The 13,839-nt window shown below is 41.3% G+C and overlaps 1 protein-coding gene across 1 annotated transcript; it reads right to left on the reverse strand.

Moving 5' to 3' along the window:
* Positions 1-58: 58 nt before the first annotated feature.
* Positions 59-1,015, reverse strand: LOC311581002 (olfactory receptor 52N2-like; the record flags this gene model as incomplete). The annotated part of the gene is made up of 1 exon (XM_084752846.1): positions 59-1,015. One exon carries the CDS (start codon positions 1,013-1,015, stop codon positions 59-61), a length of 957 nt encoding a protein of 318 aa, XP_084608972.1.
* Positions 1,016-13,839: the final 12,824 nt, after the last annotated feature.

Genomic DNA, 13,839 nt, shown 5'->3' on the forward strand with positions numbered 1-13,839 from the left:
TTTTCTACACTATTTTCCCCATCCCAAGCATTGTAACTGCTCTTAACGTGCATATGTTCTAGGTAATGCCCAATTTGTCTCCAAGTAAAAATTTGATTACACTTTCCCTAATCTGCTTGGTCTTGACTCCATAAACAATTGGGTTCATGGTTGGGGGCAGTAGCAGGTAGAGGTTGGCCACTATGATGTGGACGTGGTGGGGAATAGTGTGTCCTCCAAAACGATGAGTGAAGAAAGTGAAAAAGGCAGGCACATAAGTGATCACAATAGCACAGATGTGAGATGTACAGGTGCTGAAGGCTTTGTGACGAGCATCAGCAGAGGACAGACTCACCACTGCACGCAGTATCATAGTGTAAGACACGGAGATACAGCAAATGTCAAACACACCAATCAATAGAGCCACCATGAGGCCGTAGATTGCATTGACCTTGGCATTGCCACAGGATATCTTGGCCACAGACATGTGATCACAGTAAGTGTGGGGGATAAGGGCTCCTCTGCAATAGGGCAAGCGCTTGGTGAGCAGAGTGAATGGGAAGATGAGCATCACACTCCTCAAGAAAGTAGCAAGACCAGCCTTGGCAATGACAGGGTTGGTGAGGATGGTGGTATACCGTAGAGGATAGCAGATGGCTACATAGCGGTCCAGGGCCATGAGCATGAGCACACCAGACTCCATTCCAGTCAACATGTGCACAAAGAACATCTGGACAAGGCAGGAATTAAATCCAATCTCCTTGAGGTTGAACCAGAATATGCACAGCATATTGGGCACAGTGGTGGTGCACCAGGTGACATCAGTGAAGGAGAGTAAGGCCAGGAAGTAGTACATGGGCCGGTGCAGAGCTTCCTCATGGCCGATGAGGTAGATAAGCCCACAGTTGCCCACTACAGCAATCAGGTACATGAAGCAGAAAGGCAGAGAGATCCAGACATGTGCAGTTTCCAGCCCAGGAACACCGTTCAGGATAAAGAATTCTGGGGTCAGACTGGAGCTGTTGCCTCCAGACATAATGGCTGACAGGATGAGACCATTTTACATTCTTAAATAGTGTCAGTGTCTTGGGAAATAATATAAGTAAAAGATAAGCAAAGGGTTAGAAAATTAATAATATTACAATGAAAAGTCATTAAAATTTTTTTGCAAGATTCTATATAATTTCATAGTGTACTGCCACTTTTAATTTGACATGGTGTGTGATACTGGCCAGTTTATTAACCAATATATGGTTCAGCTTTCACTCGCAACAATGATATAATAAGTGCATCACACAGACTTAGGGGAGGGGAGGGGAATAGGGGGGAAGTGGGAGGAAGGGAGGAATGGGAGGATACATGGGATGGGCTAACAACTGAGATGTAATATGAATAAATTAATTAAAAAAATAAAAATAAAAAAATAAAAAAATAAAAATAAAAAAATAAAAACAATATATAGAAACAAAAAAAAATAAGTGCATCAATCTCAGGATGTTGACAAGATTATGGAAAAGTATAATTTTATACAATGTTCTAAGATCATTGATAATCAATATTGTATTGATATAAACAAGTTATTATTATTATTATTATTATTATTATTATTAATCCTATTATAAAAAGAAATGCTAGTGTCTATAGCATCCAAGCATTTGTTCCTGTGTTTTAAATAGAAAAAAATATAAAAATATCTTTAAATCTGGAACAAAATACAGAGGAACCTTATCAGATTTCCTAAGAAGCTACTGTTACTAAAAGGTGCCTAAGCTAGCATCTACTGGAATTTCTGTAAGAGAATTTCTCTGTGAATTTGGAATATACCTTAAATGTCTCAATCCTAACAGCCGTAGGTTACCAAAGCTGCATCCTCAAAAATGTCAATATGTTTGGAGAGATCTGAACTGTTAGGTCTGCATTCTGTTCACAATTTAAAACAAATCAAGAAGCACAGAGGTCCAGACTGTCTCTCAAGCATAGTAACAAAAATCTAACCACAATCTCCAGTCCAACACAGACAGACAAGTCAAATACAGTGTTTTCTTTGCCTTTTTCAGTAAAGAGGATTTTGTCTTAAAATTCCCATGCCATGTTTCTGGGCTTCACGGTGACTCTTTTCTGCACTATTCGTGGTGTTTAAATATATTCCAAAGAAGAAAAACTAGTTTGCTAAGAGTCTAGTCTGTAAAAATAGAAGAGTTTTTTTTATATAACATACTTACAATAGAGATGTAAGGACCCTGACTATGAATTAAAGCTTCTTTGCAATATAAAACAAGAAAATATACTTGAATTTGAAGTAAATGATTCTATATAAAATTTTTATAAATCTTAAAGGGAAGAAATCTCTAGCACTGTAAACTATAGATGAGTTCACACAGGAAAAAGAAAATTTCCACAGTACCTATCATTTAGCAATTGATGTATATTAGCTCTTACATTAATTGTAATACATGTGATAAATCATAAACTATTCATTATCTTGATAATTTGATTGCCTTAGACACTCTTGGCACCATTCTAATTTGGGGAAATATATTACTTAGACAACTAGGAAAAAAAAAACACCTACATTTAAGTTACTAAAATTTCAGAGCAGGCTTGAATTTTCAACCACACATCGTTTGGTCTGTGACCTTGAGTGACAGATCCTGATACTGATGGGTAGTTTCATAAGCTGAGTGCCACAAGTTTAACAAATCATGATGACATAAGAACATAATTTTCAAAGGCAAGACAGAGAAACCTTACCATCAGGGCAGAGACAGGAGAGGTGTGACAAGTCAGTGAGCGTTAGTCTCTCGCTGAGGGAGCTCTCCACACAGCAAGTTTCTGTGAGATAGCTGCAGTCTCTTCTTGGACTCCTTTGCAAAAATGCTGTGTGGCCTCCAGCTGTTTGGATTTTTTGCAGTGGAGCCCCTTCAGCAAATGCTCTCAATATCTTATATTCAAATCTTGCTTTGTATACTTTCTACACCCCCCCCCCCACACACACACACTCGAAAAGGACAGTTCAGCTGGAGGAAATCTGAATACAGCTATCCACTAATCAAAGTAAAGAAAATAAATTTCACTCTTGTTTCAGCCCTTGACTGTTTGGACAAATTCATTGTCTCTAACGGACCATGAAGTCATTTTACTGCTGCTTTACAACTATGGAAGCCTTTCTTCTCTTTCCTCCCAGAAGAATGAAAATGTATTCTTGGTTTCAGTGGAATTTCGGTTATCTAGGTTTCTTGGACTTAAACATTTTTTTTTCATTTTCTGAAAATAAGAGTCATTACAAGTCCCTCAAACTTACCTCAGTGACAGGAAAGACCAGAGCTGTGCACATGCCGCAGAGCCTGAGCATAAAGGAATCTATGTCCGCACAGCATTGCGGCCTCATTTTTTACTGTTCTCCAGCCTGGAGCATATGAACTTGATTGGGTGTTTGTAGCTCAATGTCTCAGAAGACAGGGCTGAAGAGATAAGATCCTTTGGGACTGCTGATAATTTTGGTATTTATTTAATCTTCGCTGAAACTAGGGGAAATTGTGCCAAAGCTACACGTCTTCTCCCTTGTGTGGATTATGAAAAAATTGTGATAGACAGATATACTTTTAATTTAATATACCTTGTTCACATTTCAATTTCGTGACTTCTCAACACCCACTACATATCTGTATGTTTGTATGTGTACACTCTAACTTATACATATATGTTAGTACATTTATATTCATATGTATCTTATAGTTTTGAAAATGAGAGACACAATAAGACATAGTTAGATATAACAAACCAGGGTGTGGGTCTCACTTTTTGAGTGGGCTCTTGGCCTCAGGCCAACCAGGCCAAGTGCTTGGCCAAGTCTTGGGGAGCAGGCTTTGGATGACCATACATACAATAGAATGCCTGATTTCTGGGATCAGCTTCAGTGAGACAGTTGAACTGTATTCAGGGTGAACAAAATTTATATAGTTTGGAGGAGTGGGTAGTGGTGTCTAGGATGGGTGTACATTCTTGTCTATGGCTTAAGGTGCTGAGAATGCTTCATTTATACCAAGAGGCATTCCAAGAATCCCAGGTACATGAAAGGCAATTTCTTATTGTAAGAAAAGACATTGAACCTTTCATCTGGCCAAGGACTATGTGACATTCTTCAAGTGGAGGATGTGTGGGTCATGCTCTTCAGATAAGTTCAGGCAGAGAAGAGGAAGCCCCAATGAGAAAGGGAGTCCTCCATATTGCACTGAGCTCAGAGAACTGTACAGACATGGTAGACTGCAACTTTTGTAGGAGGGTCTTCCGATATCTCCTCCTGTTTTATTTTACAAAGTTTTATTGTATAAAGAGGTCCTCAGCCTCTATGCTGGGAACAGCTGGGTATTGAACCAGGACATTGTTGGCAGTGATTTTTGCAATGCCTTTATCTGCCCTCTTAAAAATCAGGCAAAGCAGGGTGCCAGAAGGATCAGGGATCCAACGACCAGTATGAGGCCAAGAAGGGAAGGAAGCAACAATACAATAGGTTTGCGGTAGTGTGGGTCTGGGGTGTCAAGCATATAGCATTCTCAGAGACCCTAGTGTAGATATTTGAGCATTCGTATGTCCTGTCCCACCAGCCCAGACTAGTTAACATAGAAACAGCATTCTTCCCTCAACACAAGGCAATTCCCTCCCTCTCTGGCAACCATTAAGTCAAATCCTCTCTGGTTCTAGAGCACCACCTCCACTAGGGAGCTTTTCTGTTACTGAAGGTGCTTGAAACTGTCCAGAGGGTTTTCACCTACTTGCTTTTGTCCTTGAAGCTGCTGGCCAAATGATGAGATTGGATGAGGGCTGTTCCAGCAGCTGACGTCACACCCATCAAGGGGTTAAGACCCAGTCTGACAAGCAGAGGGAGGAAGAGCTAACTTTTATTTCAGTCTCCTCCCAGCTGTAAACCAAGTTCTTCAAGCTCATAGAGATAAACCTGGAGAACAATCATTACAAGGGTGCAGAAGCCTGGAAAATTCCATTTAATGCAGGAATCCGGGGTGTTACGGCAACAGAGAAGAGGCTTGGGGTTAGCATATATTGGGTTAGTGACAGTAACGTAATGGGAACATGTAGGACGGGACCTTGATGAGGGTCCTGTGAGGCAAATGGGGAGAGGTAGGTTGTTGAGAGAAATGTTTTATAACCTCTGCATGGGAAAGGGCCCGTGGGGTTCATGAAGCAAGATGTTTATGGGAAAGGCTACCAATAGGAACCAGGAGAGGAAGGTGCAGAAGAGAATTTGGGAGGAGTTAGGAGTTAGGGTGAGTGTTTAGGGAAATGAAATCAGATGTATGTTGTATTACTGTAGCGAAGAGAGGGTGGTTTGGACTTTGTTCTGAGTTTGATATTCCTGTTTAATAAAGTTTAAGGCTGATTTGGAGTTAGGAACAAGCTGACAGGATATGTGTGGGTCAGCTACAGGATATGTAGTCAATCCATTAGGGTACAGCTTACCCATGGTTCCTCTTCACCATAGTTCATTCCAGGGACCATTGACGGAACACTGAAAATGAGTTTTAGGGCTGCAGAACACAGAGACATCATGGCTGGAGAATTCAATTCTGCATCCCCAATATCTGCAGCCTAACTATGTGGAGGCCTGTGTTGTGGTAAAGAAAGCAGAGGCATGACCTGGGGATGGTGACGGTAGGATCAGAGTGTAAAGGAATCTCAATCCTGGTCTGGCATCCTTCCAGTGGGCAGTCTTGGTTCCCATGATTTTGTTGTGTCATAGCATCTCTCCCTAGCGAAGAATCTCCAGGGGTGTGTATTTAGGGGGTTAGGAAGAGGCTGCTCAGTAGCAGAGTTAGAGTGAAGAATAACAAAGACAGTCATAAGAATAGATCGAAGGGAAGCCTGTGGAGGGCACATGGCTTGGGCAGCAGCCACCAGGTCATAGATGTCCTCCCAGGAGATCTTGCTGTTTCATTGTGGGTGGTGTCTCCTTTACCTTGTAGCCCCTCCCCCTAATCTGTAAAAGTCATGAGGGCCTGTGGGATAGGAGATCAAGAGAACAGACAAAGAGGGAGCCACCGTAAAAGTGGTATGGTTGTCAGCAATTTATCCTTGGGTTGGGGCTTTCTCTCTGTCTTGGAAAGTCAAGAAGGCCTTTATCATAAGAGGTGTGGTTCATAAAGAGCATTCATTGGATGGCTGGGAGGCAGAAGAGTAAAATAATCATATCAGGTTCCTTGCCTGTAATCTGTAAAATATGCTCTCTTCTTGTCCTTGTCTTAGTGGATAAAGCATCCCCCTCCATTAGTAGTTGAAGCCCTCCCCCTAGTGTTGGATGGAGGCATTCTAGGATTCCCTGAGACTGATAAAAGCTCCAGCTACCCTGTGGGGAGGAATTGACTGTAAGAACCTGGGTAAGCTGCTGTGGATCATAGCAAGCCAAGGAGATGTTTTTAATGTGGTTTTCAATAAAACCAAATGCCTCCTGGCTCCTGATGTCAGGGAGGAGAGGAGGGGGGTCTTTGGGACACTTAAGTAAGTCAAATAGAGATTGTTACTGGCTAGTGAATCTGGGGAATGAAGGTCTAAGCCAATTAATGTTGCTTTGGAAACTTTGAAGTGTATTCAGGATTAATGGATTTAGCTGGCTGGACTGAATTTAGGGTAATTTCATTTTTATTATTATTAACTTATTTACTCGCTTTACATCCTGGTCAAAGCCCCATCCTTCCTCTCCTCACTGTCCTATGCTCCCTTCTTATTCCCCCTCTTCCATCCCCTATTCCTCAGAAAAGGAGAGCCTTCTTCCCATCCACCCCAGCTCATCAAGTCACATCAAGACTGAGTGTGTCCTTTTCCCCTTTGGCCTTGTAAGACAGTGCCACTAGGGGAATCAAAAAGTTGTCAGTAGAGTCCACATTAGGGACATCCACTGCTCCTCTTATTAGAGGACCTACATGAAGCCTAAGCTGCCCATTGGAAACATCTGTGTAGGGGTCCAGGCCATGCATGATCATTGGCTGGTGTTTTAGTCTTCATGGGTACCCCTGGCACTGTTGGTCTTCTTATAGAGCTGTTCCCTCGGGGTCCTTCTATCCTTACCCTGACTCTTCCACAATACTACCTATACTGTTTCCCATGTTTAGTTGTGGGTCTCTGCATCTGTTTACACCAGGTGCTGGGTAGAGCCACTAAAAGGGCAGCTATGCTTGGCTTCTCTCTGCAAGCATAGCTGAGTATTATTAATCATGTCAGGGGTGGGCTTTCTCCTATTAGTTGAGTCTCAGGTTGTGCCAGTCATTGGTTGGACATTCCCTCAATCTCTGCTTTATTTCTGACCCTATCGATGTTGCGGCAGGGTAAATATTGGGCCAAAGGTTTAGTAGATGGATCTCTAGATCCTCACAAGACAGGACCAAACAGATTGTAGGAATATTTAGAAGGCCTCATGATCCTGTAACTTAACTCTTATCTTTTTACCAAGTGTACTGTTTCCTCTTTAAGAAACCATGGACAAAAATTTAAACATTTGTTTACTGATTAGTTTTATCCCTCGTGTTTGAAGTATTGGCTCTAAATCTCTGTCTGAATACATCTTTATTATGTTCTGTCTCATGTTTTCATGGCTACCTTACCTCCTTTCCACAAAGAGGGTCACTTTGGCAGCAAAACTTTTTTTCCACTTTACTTCCCTAGAGCGTGCTCACAATCGACTTCTGTCACTTTAATCCCTTGTGTTCAATTCCTGTGTTCGGGCGCCATTTGTCCCATCCTGTGATACATATGAACCCAAGGCCCATCTGAAAAAGGGGGGTGCGGATGGGGGGGAAAAGGCAGAGACACAAGAGAGACATGAATGTCAAGATGAAATCTCCGATCAAGGCTCCTGCTTTATTGCAAGTGAGTGCAGCTTACATAGTGAAGACTTGTTACAAGGCCCCTCCCCTATTCCCTTAGGCAGGCTGAAAAGAAGGCATTCCCCTGCAGGAGCTCCTTTGTGTCTCTCAGTAATAGGTAATCCAAACATCCAGGTAGAGCAAAGGTCCTCCAGCAAAGGATGAACATCTTTTTTGTTGTTGTTTTGTTTTGTTTTGTGTGTTTTTTGTTTTGTTTGTTTGTTTGTTTCTTTGTTTTGTTTTGGTTTTTTGGTTTTTTGTTTTTGTTTTTGTTTTTGGTTTTTCGAGACAGGGTCTCTCTGTGTCAGCCTTGCCTGTCCTGGACTTGCTTTGTAGACCAGGCTGGCCTTGAACTCACAGCGATCCACCTGCCTCTGCCTAAGGATCAACATCTTAAGCAACACAAAGGATTCTCCCAGCAGGGGTCAACAGCTCAAAGGTCAGCAGAAGGCGTGGCTTCTGCTCAGCTAAAGCCACAGCACAGGAATATGGCCTCTGACAGTTACAGTTATTTTTATCCAACTGTGTTTGTTTCTCTTAGTTTCTTTCTTAACCCAGCTATTATACACTTTTATACTTGTTTATAAATAATTGATACACTTTTATACTTGTTTATAAAGCTTTACAACGCAATTGTGAGCAGTTTAAGTCTGTTCTTAAACCTCCAGGTTATCCCGACTCCATATTTGCCAAAATCCCAAAGTTACTTGATTTGCAGTCCTTTCTTTGTTGCACCTGAATCGTCTCAGTCTCCACTTCGCCTTTGCCTATGGCTCCTGCTGAATCTCCTACTTCCTCTTCTAACTCCTCGTCCTCTGCATGGCAGGAAGTCAAGCCCTATTTTCTCCTCTGCTCAGCTATTGGCTGTACGCTGCTTTATTGACATATCACAGGGACAATTGGGGAGCAGAGTTTATACAACCTTGAGAGCGACTCAGAACAAGGCCTGTGACCCAGATATGAGTGATACAGAAATCAGCATTGGAATTCCACAATAACCTTATATCAACATAGGCCTCTTTTGGAAGGATTTTTAAGTCATCTTGATTTAAGCAATCCTTTATAGGAACAAATTTGGAAATCCCTCTGGTGGGATGTTGAATTTACCATGATAGGAAAAAGTAGAAGTGCTGCTGGTGAGGGTCAACCATCCCAAGGCAATTCTGGCATGTCCTAACGAGCACGGGGCTGTTTGCAGATTTAGGAGAACAACAGCCATCCTAGGAACCCTCACATGGCTGCTGCATTAACAAGTTCTTTATGAGAGGCTTTAAAGTATATTACCTACACCCAGTTTGTCTGTCTGTCTGAGTCCTGGAAAGGGTTAAAGAAACCTTCCACTGATATCACCAAGCTGCTCTGACCAGGAGGTGTCAGATGTTCCGTAAACTGTATCCACTTCCATGTGAAGGCCCAAACTGAAAGAGCAGCAAAGAAGAGAGTAGGTGACATATGGCAATGTCTGGATGGCCAGGCAAAAGCACCGCTACTTTCTGGGGGTAGAGGTCTACTCACAAACTCCTTATCTTTCAGGGTTTCCTTATGTAGGTACCAGCTATGTACGCCCCTTTCCTCAATGGCCATTTGCCACAGGCCCACAAGGGCAAAGAGAGGAATGGGGCATGCTGGTTTCAGATGGTCATGAGTATGACAGAACGACAGACTTCTGGGATCAGCTTCAGTGAGACAGCCCAAATTTATTAGAAGTTAACAATGGCTAATACAGTTTTGAATGAGCCGGGAAGGGATTTCCAGGGTGAGGGTACGTCATTGGCTAGAGTTTAAGGTGCTGCTGGGAATGCCTTTTTTTTTTACACCAAGAGGCATTCCAGGAATCGTAGGTGCTTGCCATGCAGGCTGTTATCCAGAGAAAGGAATTGAGTCTATAATTTTGCCCAAGGACTACTTGACATTCCTCAAGTGGAGCATGGAGGATCTTGCTTTCCTGATAAGGTCAAGGAAAGAAAAGGAAGGCCCACTGAGAAAGAGAGCCCTCCATTTTGTGCCAACCTTGGAGAGCTGTCTGGACACGGTAGACTGTGTCTTTAATAGCAGGGTCTTCCAACAAAAGAGTAATGTGGACATTTTTCTCTAGTTGTGCTTTATATTTGTTGACTGCATTAATGAATAGGACAGGCCATGCCTGCCACCAAAGGGCACAGGCAAGGAGTGGGTTCTACTATGACGAGAAGGATGTGGTAGAGAGACAGGAAAGAAAGAGAAGCTGAGGAGCCTGTGCAATACGAAGGGACACAGAACTGGAGACATGAGAATGGCGAGGAACAACTTAATATGAGAGGCCTGTGCTGCTGCCTGAGGACATTTTACATTCTATTTCTTTATAAATAAATGATTACAATGGAAATATGTAAGAAAATTGTGTTCCCCAATACCTTCACGTGATCAAATGTTTTACATATTATATGCGAAAGATAAATGTGAATAAAGAAGTTATTCCCAAGAACCCACATACATTTGTAAGTAAGCAACCTGTTACATATTAACAGAGTAGAAGCAAGCAAGGTAATTTATCAGCCAGCTTTTCTTTACTGGCAGGCTGCATTTGTGGTTACAAAGAAGGAATCAATTATCTTAAAAAGTAATCTTATAAAGGTCCTTAAAAGAATCACAAATCTAAACTTCTGTATAAAAATAATCAGCCCTTTCTACTTTAAATCCTCGATGTGTTCATCTATTCGTTAATATGTTTTATTAAATCACATTAGGAAGCCGAGAGCAGAAAAATAGAATAAGGGCATCAATTGTCATCTCAGTCACCAGCCCAGCTTTGAAAGAGTCACATCAGCCAAAGCATTCTTGCTTTGCCAGCCTGAAAAAGACTTTATTAATAAGAGTGTGTGTTCTCTTAACTTCAGTTGTACCCTAAGATTTCCTGCATGAGGCCAATAGTAAAAACAACTTTACTTCAATTTGCTAAACAATCTATTTTTCCCTAAGACTTTCTACATCAGAGCCACTAGCAAAAAACAAAACAAACAAACAAACAAAAAAACAACAAAAAAGAAACCAAACAAAAACAAAAAAACTTTATCTAACCTTATTGAACAATCTATTTTTCCAAATTCATTCTAAGGGCAATAATCATTGTTAGCAACCTACATCAGTGGATTGTTTTCAAAGGTGGTGGGTGAATCATTAATCTGCTCCAGTAGCAATGCCTGAAAAAGATCAAGCATTGCTATTGTGTATGCCAATGATCCCGCTCAGTGAGGGGCTGGGAGCCCCCTTTATAGTACTCACACAATTCACATATTAAGGGAATTATAAGGACCACAAAGGTGACAAGCCGAGCTATGCTCCATAACAGCATGAAGTCCTCAACACATAGTTCTTGGGGGTTATCCCTCTCCAAGACACACGTTGTAGGTTTGCTAGCCAGTGGGCTGTATTTCATGAGCTCTAGAGCTGTTTTGCTGTTCCTCCTGCATAGCCCCCAACACTAGGTTGACAGCATTTCATTGGCTGTGTCTAACATACTGGTGATGCTTTATTTGCATCTATGTGCCAGCTACATGACTAAATACCTGAACTCCTTGGGGATCTTCAAGCTACATGCTCAGAGGCAGGCATGGAAACAGGGAGGGAGCTAGTCCATTCCTGCTGTTTCAGGATGAGATTTTAAATCACAAGTCTGAGATACTCAGGGTTTGAGCATGTGCCACCTCTTCAGATGCTTGCCAGTTCTCCTGGTGACATTGACCGTGTACCCCACAAAACAGGGAAAGGATTGCCTCTTTGATAATGATGTTAAGAAATATGGGTGTTTCCGCTTAAAGTTAGGAAATTACATACTTACATGGCACATACATAAAAGGCAAACCCAAATAAACTACACAAGCTAGAGTGCCAAAGTGGTGTATTTAAAACAGTAGGATGCCAATTTTTTCGATTTTATCAATAAAGACTCAGGAGCCAAAGGCTGGGGTGAAACTTGCTAGCTCAGAGGGTCAGAGTACGCACCCAGCTGATCTTTCTTTGCAGCCTACTTCCCAGAAGAAAAACATCTTTCTACTTAGCTCATGTCCAAGAAGAAAAAAGCAAAAGCTCCTTTAGCTCAATGCCCCGTCTTTCTGTTCACTCCATGTCAGCTGGTTTACACTCTGCCTGATGGTTTAGGACTAACTTTATTTAATCCTGCGCATAGAAAGTCTTGGATTAAATGGGTGTTTTAGGGCCAAACCACACCATAATCACTGGCTTTTACAAAAAACAAAAAGTTCTTAGATTAAAAGTGTGTGTTAGGGCATAGGTGTTTACAGTTCACAATGGGATCAAATATCCTGCCACAAAAGTCTTTCGAAGAACAGACTAGAAATAATCACAAAGCATTTCAATTAGTCAAAGCAACTGTGGGCAAAAAGAACAAAGCAGGGAAGTCACTGTTTGACTTCAAACAAAGTACATGTTAGAGTTACCCAAGGAGCCTGATAATGTCATAAAAACAGAGAGATGGGGCTGGGCACGGTGGCCCACGCCTTTAATCCCAGTGCTCTGGAGACAGAGGCAGGCGGATCACTGTGAGTTCAAGGCCAGCCTGGTCTACAAAGTGAGTCCAGGACAGCCAAAGCTAACACAGAGAGACCCTGTCTTGAAAAATCAAACCAACCAACCAAACAAACAAAAACCAAAACCACACACACAAAAAAACCCATAAAGGTGGATGAATGAAACACAATAGAAAAGTACAAATAAATCCACACCATTATAGCCAATTTAATTATTAATAATTATTATTATTATTATTATTTTTTTTTTTTGGTTTTTCGAGACAAGGTTTCTCTGTGTAGCTTTGGCTGTCCTAGACTCACTTTGTAGACCAGGCTGGCCTCGAACTCACAGCGATCCACCTGCCTCTGCCTCCCAAGTGCTGGGATTAAAGGCGTGCTCCACCATGCCTGGCTAACCTTATTATTTTATTTTTATGTGCATGAATATTTTGTCTTCATGTATATGTGTGTGTATGTGCACCACATGCACACCTGGTGCCTAGCACCAGGATAGCAAATCTGACAGAACTGGAGTTAGAGATGGTTGTGAGCTTTCATATGGGTTCTGGAAATTGAACTGTGCCCTCCTGAAGAGCAGCCAGTGCTCTTAACCACTGACACATCTTTCCAGCCCAGAAGGTGTTTTTTTTTATTAATTAGTGAGTATGATAAAACAGGAAAAGAATAGTCTCTTTGATAATGATGTCGAACAATATGGGAGTCTACATTCGATTTTAGGAAATTAGACACTTATCGACACATTAAAAAAAGCAATGTCAAAAGAACTAAACTCTTGTATGTTGTATACTTATCTTTGACCATGAAGACAATACCATTAAATTCCCTGCTGAAATTATGTACATACAAGCACTATTATATGGACAGAAAAGGTTGTGTTTATGTATTTAGAAATATGCATACCATGCCTGTGTAACTAAAATTATGGAAAAGAGGCCACTGACTTGAGAAATAACAAAGGAGTAGTTTTGGGGAAGGGTAGGAAAAACAGGGGAAGAGAGAAAAGGATATAATTACATTTTAGTTTCAAAACTTAAAAAGTCCATGCTGTGAGAGTGCATTTAATTTGCTTGTCCAAAGCTACTTATGATTAAGTCAGAACAAATTTCAGATTCTCTTGTGTTTGTATATATTTCATTAAACAAAATCCTCTAATAAGGCAATTTATATAAGACTTGTGTACTAACAAGAAGTGGACTAATAATTCATCTTTTTATCCAATGTAGTGTTTGTTTTTTGTGTGTGTTAATTTTCTCTGGAGGAAGAATATTGCATCTCTCAAGATCCTTAGATCCTTACAAGGCTACCTTTGCCTACAACTCCAATCATCCTGGGGTGGAGGCATTTTTTGGGTGGAGGAATTTTTTTTTGTTTTTCATCCAGGGTAAAGGGAATTTGGTTAAAAGCACCACTCAGACTTGTTCAGAGCCCCTCTGCCCTCCATATACTTTGCTCTTATTGGA

Source organism: Acomys minous (assembly GCF_964271855.1).
Source record: "Acomys minous genome assembly, chromosome: 2".
Taxonomy (NCBI): Eukaryota; Metazoa; Chordata; class Mammalia; order Rodentia; family Muridae; genus Acomys; species Acomys minous.